The sequence below is a fragment of the Lagenorhynchus albirostris genome, chromosome 9, assembly GCF_949774975.1.
Source record: "Lagenorhynchus albirostris chromosome 9, mLagAlb1.1, whole genome shotgun sequence".
In the NCBI taxonomy this organism is placed as follows: domain Eukaryota; kingdom Metazoa; phylum Chordata; class Mammalia; order Artiodactyla; family Delphinidae; genus Lagenorhynchus; species Lagenorhynchus albirostris.
Window position 1 is genome coordinate 103,407,390 of NC_083103.1, and position 5,124 is coordinate 103,412,513.

Below are 5,124 nucleotides of genomic sequence, written 5' to 3' on the forward strand. Positions count from 1 at the left end.
AGCTCTATTTTTAGTTTTTTGAGGAACCTCCACACTGTTCTCCACAGTGGCTGCACCAACTTACATTCCCACCAACAGTGTAGGAGGGTTCCCTTTCCTCCACACCCTCTCCAGCATTTGTTATTCGTAGACTTTTTAATGATGGCCGTTCTGACTGCTGTGAGGTGGTACCTCATAGTTTGATTTGCATTTCTCTAATAATTAACTGATGTCGAGCATCTTTTCTTGTGCCTATTGGCCTTCTGATGATGTCTTCTTTAATTCAGCATACCCCAGCTATGGCTGGCGATTCTAGGAATGCCATGAACCAGGATATGGAGATTGGGGTCACTCCCAGGGACCCTAAGAAGGTTCCCAAGCAGGCCCGCGATTATATCCCCATTGCCACCGACCGCACGCGCCTGCTGGCGGAGGGCAAGAAGCCCCGGCAGCGCTACATGGAGAAGAGTGGCAAGTGCAACGTCCACCACGGCAACGTCCAGGAGACCTACCGCTACCTGAGCGACCTCTTCACCACCCTGGTGGACCTCAAGTGGCGCTTCAACCTGCTCGTCTTCACCATGGTCTACACCGTCACCTGGCTGTTCTTCGGGTTCATCTGGTGGCTCATTGCTTATATCCGGGGCGACCTGGACCACATCGGGGACCAAGAGTGGATCCCCTGTGTCGAAAACCTCAGTGGCTTCGTGTCTGCCTTCCTGTTCTCCATCGAGACCGAGACCACCATCGGGTACGGCTTCCGGGTGATCACGGAGAAGTGTCCGGAGGGCATCATCCTCCTTCTGGTCCAGGCCATCCTCGGCTCCATCGTCAACGCCTTCATGGTGGGGTGCATGTTCGTCAAGATCAGCCAGCCCAAGAAGAGAGCCGAGACCCTCATGTTCTCCAGCAACGCCGTCATCTCCCTGCGGGACGAGAAGCTCTGCCTCATGTTCAGGGTGGGCGACCTTCGCAACTCGCACATCGTGGAGGCCTCCATCCGCGCCAAGCTCATCAAGTCCCGGCAGACCAAGGAGGGGGAGTTCATCCCGCTGAACCAGACCGACATCAACGTGGGCTTCGACACGGGGGACGACCGCCTCTTCCTGGTGTCCCCGCTCATCATCTCTCACGAGATCAACGAGAAGAGCCCTTTCTGGGAGATGTCGCGGGCCCAGCTGAATCAGGAGGAGTTTGAAATCGTGGTCATCCTGGAAGGGATGGTGGAGGCAACAGGTGAGCCGCTTTCTCCTCCTCGGCCCCTCCCCTCAGGCCACTGCCAGGACTCCAGAAGGTGGAGTCTCCAGACGGCAGCTGAACCGCCCGACCCCTGCATGGTGATCTGGGGGGTACCGTTCCTCAAGATGGAGGGATGAGAGCAGCTAAGGTGTACAGAACGCGCCCAACGTCTGGGCCCATTCTAGACTCTAAACTCGCAGTAGCTCAGCGAGTGAGATAGTTTTCCTTCAGTTGTAGATATGGAAACAGAGACACAGGCAAATTATTTACCCAGGAGCAAGGGCTCCTAAGTCATGGAGCCAGGATGCAGGTCAAAGCCAGGTGACCCAAAGCCAGCACTGGTTTCCAACAGGCTACACCTAACTGCTATCGTGGAGGTGGTGTCACCCAAAGAGACTTCTGTGAGCGAATACCTTTGGGAAACTCCCGGTTAAACAAAGGTGAACCGGCTTCTTACTGTAGGACTTGGCATTGTCTTTTTACGTGTGAATCACCTCCTGGGGAGAGGACAGGGTGCAGCATTTCCCAAACCCAAGGTTCCCAAAGTCACAGAATCCTCTTTTGGGAGAGACACCTATGGGCCCCTGTGGGCGCCTGTGGAGCAGGCTGCCCCTCATCTTCCCTGTGGAAAGGGCTCCATGAACACGAGGTGTGCAGAAAACAGTGCGTCGCACCCACACGTGTCCAGCCAGCCCCTCCCTGCCCAGCGACTGACTCACGGGCAGCCGAGCGCTTCCCAAGGCCGAGCTCCGTGCGGGGCTCGGGGAGCCCAAGGCCTGGGGGACCCCGTGTCCCCGCTGTATTCCCTGGGCCGAGGAGCCCCCGTTAACCTTGCACCCACCTCTGCTTCCTCCCCTTCTCCTGCCCCCTTCTCTCCACTCACGAAGGAGTCTGAGCCTAAGGATGACTTGCAGAAATCTCCCCCGGGCTCGGGATATACATAGTTTTCTACTCCGGCAACAGCACTGGAGGGCTGGCCTTAAGCTCCTGTTACAGATGCGGTGGCAGATCTCTGCAGACAGGAAGGGCTCATGCTCAGGTCTGTGACTACAGCTTGTCTGCCACTCCACACTCTCCCCCAGAACGCTGGGGGCCTGGCACAAAGGGGCCAAACAAGCCTTCCTGGCCTCCTGAGAAGCTGGGTGCCGGGTGGGAGACTCGGACCGGGCAGCCACAGACCCTCCCTGTCGGAGCCAGTGGAACCGGCTGGGGTGCGAACTGGCTCCAGAGGCCTGGACGGAGGGGGCTGCTCAGCCATCTGCCGGGGGGGCCGAGCCTCGCCACGTGGCATATGGTGGCAGCCGAGGGAGCCCTTGGGGTTAGGACAGCTGGGATGCAGGGAGCCTCCTCCCACAGGGCCAGGGGCTCGCGGGTCACCCTGACCTTGGTGCCGGGCTCGGATCAGAACGTGGGCTGAGATTCTGGGAAAAGAGCTCCACTTGGAGGCCACAAAGGAGGGGTCAGGTCAGAGACGCGGGGACAAACAGGAAAGCGGTGCCTAAGCACGGCCCCTCATGCCCCAGCCCCGCCCTCACTGCCACCGGCTGGCCTCTCCCTCACGATGCCTCAAAGTCAGGTCCTGAGGTTGGCCTGCCCCGTCTGGCTGACCTCCTCTGCCCGCATGACCTGGGTGACCCTGGGTCTGCAGGGAGACAAGAGAAGGAGACCACCCACCCACACTGGCTCTGGTCTCAGCATCTCTAAGAGCTTGGTTGCCACGCCTATGGAGCCAAGGACAGGCTGTGATTCGGGCCGAGGTTTGACCAGCGCAGCTCTGTGCAGCCTGCCTGTGAGTCTGGGCAGATTGCTCAACTTGTCAGCAAGAAGAGGCTAATAAACTTCACAGGCTCACTGGGGGTTAAGTGATGAACTGGAGCAGCATGTGGGAAGCGCAGTGCCTGCCACCCAGAGGGGTTTCTGTCCTTTCCAAGTGCATTGGAACATGGATGCCAGATACACAAGTAGGTTTCCAGCCATGGGGCAGCCCCCTCCCAAGCGATGGGACAGAAGAAGGGCAGAAAGACCCCAAGAGGGTTGGCCCAAAGCTTCCAGGGAGGTCCTGTCCTGCTGTTTTCCCTGAGGCCCCAGAGACACCTGGCCCGTGTCTAGGCTGGTCAGTGCCCAGCTTGGGTCTCTGCACCTCTGCTGAGCTGGGGGGCTTGTCCAAGGACCGAGGGGAGAGGCCTGGTGCAGGCAGCACCCTGAGAGCAGAGAACAGGCTGCGAGCCGCAGCTTGTGGAGTACACTGGAGTTGCCCAGCACCGGAGCACCGAGTGGGGAGCAGCCTCTGCCCTGGGTCTGGTGTGTATGAGACTCCTGCCAGAGAACGTCCAAATTGGGGGGCTGGAGCAGGTGTCTCCTTCAGTCCCTGAAGAGCACAAGCTAGGACCTTCCTTGGCCGAAAGATTAAATATCAGAGAGCTGCTTCCCCATGACCCTGAGCTCAAAGGCATCCTCATCCATAAACAAAGCTGCCCTCTCTGGAGAGAACGAGCACCTAAAAATAACACAGGCATGCCAGGGCTGAGCGGACAGGGAATGGAGACATCGGAGCCTGCTCCAATCAAGGAGCCATGCTGTGAGCTTGTGTGTGCGTGTGTACGCACATGTAGGCTTCTGCCCATGTGTATCCACCCAAAACAACCCCTGGGTGTTCTAAGTGCCTGTCAGTTTCTCTGGGTTCAGCCATGCTGAATTTATCTTTGTTCAAACCCTTTTCCTGCCTCTTTTCTTGTCTCACTCTTCTAGAACTTAACTCATTTTCAGGAACCACGTCCATTTCTGAATAATCCACTCCAATCTCTAGGAACCAACTCCAAAATCTTGCATTGTTAATTTCTAATTTTCTGCCTCCATCACCCCTCGAGCTCCTTCAGGGCAAGGACCGTGTCTTATTCAGCGTTCTATCTGCATCATGCTCAGCACAAAGCAGACGTTCAACAAGTGCCTGATGAATGATTGGATGGATGGAGGGATGGAAAACAGGGTGGACGGATGGAGGGATGGATGGATGATGGATGGATGGATGGATGGATGGAGGGATGGATGGATGACTGGTGGGTGATTGGATGGATAGGTGAATAGATGGATGGATGGAGGGAGGGATGGAGGGATGGATGGATGACTGATTGGTGGGTGATTGGATGGATAGGTGATAGATGGATGGATAGATGGGTGGATGATGGACGGATAGCTGTGGCCACTCCTAACACACATGCCTTCTGTTCACCCAGGCATGACTTGCCAAGCACGGAGCTCCTACATGGATACGGAGGTGCTCTGGGGCCACCGATTCACTCCAGTCCTCACCCTGGAAAAGGGCTTCTATGAGGTGGACTACAACACCTTCCACGACACCTATGAAACAAACACGCCCAGCTGCTGTGCCAAGGAGCTGGCAGAAATGAAGCGGGAAGGCCGGCTCCTGCAGTTCCTCCCCAGTCCCCCACTGCCAGCAGGCTGTGCTGGAGCAGAGCTGGACGCAGAGGCTGAGCAGGATGGAGAGGAAGAGCCTGAGGGTCCGAGTGGGTCCCGGGAGACCAGGGGCTCGGTGTGAGGACCGTACTCTCCCCGCGACCTCCCCTTACTAGCTCCTCATGAGCACAGACGCTGCAAGGCTGGGGGTGGAGGGGTGAACCAGCTGAGTGTGCTGGGGGTCAGCCAGGAGCCGTTAGGCTCTGTGGGGAGGAGCAGTAACCCAGTCCTGGCACCTCCCAGCTCTTGCCTGGGTCCCCGTGGCAGTGCTGCCTCTTCTCCCCTGGCCTCTGTCACACTGGCTAAGGGCCAGGCCAGGAGGGGTTGCCCCACAGTGAAACACACAGGTGGCCTCTGTCCTCACACCCCTCTCTCTACCAACTGGCCCGGATCACCTTTCTCTTTGGGTTTCACACACCCACTGGCAGAACC

General features: G+C 57.7%; 1 protein-coding gene across 1 annotated transcript; it reads left to right on the forward strand.

Moving 5' to 3' along the window:
• Positions 1-278: 278 nt before the first annotated feature.
• On the forward strand, positions 279-4,774 carry KCNJ5 (potassium inwardly rectifying channel subfamily J member 5). Its single transcript, XM_060158011.1, has 2 exons — positions 279-1,215; positions 4,452-4,774. Exons 1-2 carry the CDS (start codon positions 279-281, stop codon positions 4,772-4,774), a joined length of 1,260 nt encoding a protein of 419 aa, XP_060013994.1.
• Positions 4,775-5,124: the final 350 nt, after the last annotated feature.

Coding starts and splice junctions, on each gene's coding strand:
- KCNJ5 (XM_060158011.1), top strand. CDS start 279: ATGGCTGGCGATTCTAGGAATGCCATGAACCAGGATATGGAGATTGGG. Junction 1,216..4,451: donor AGGGATGGTGGAGGCAACAG/GTGAGCCGCTTT, acceptor CTGTTCACCCAG/GCATGACTTGCCAAGCACGG.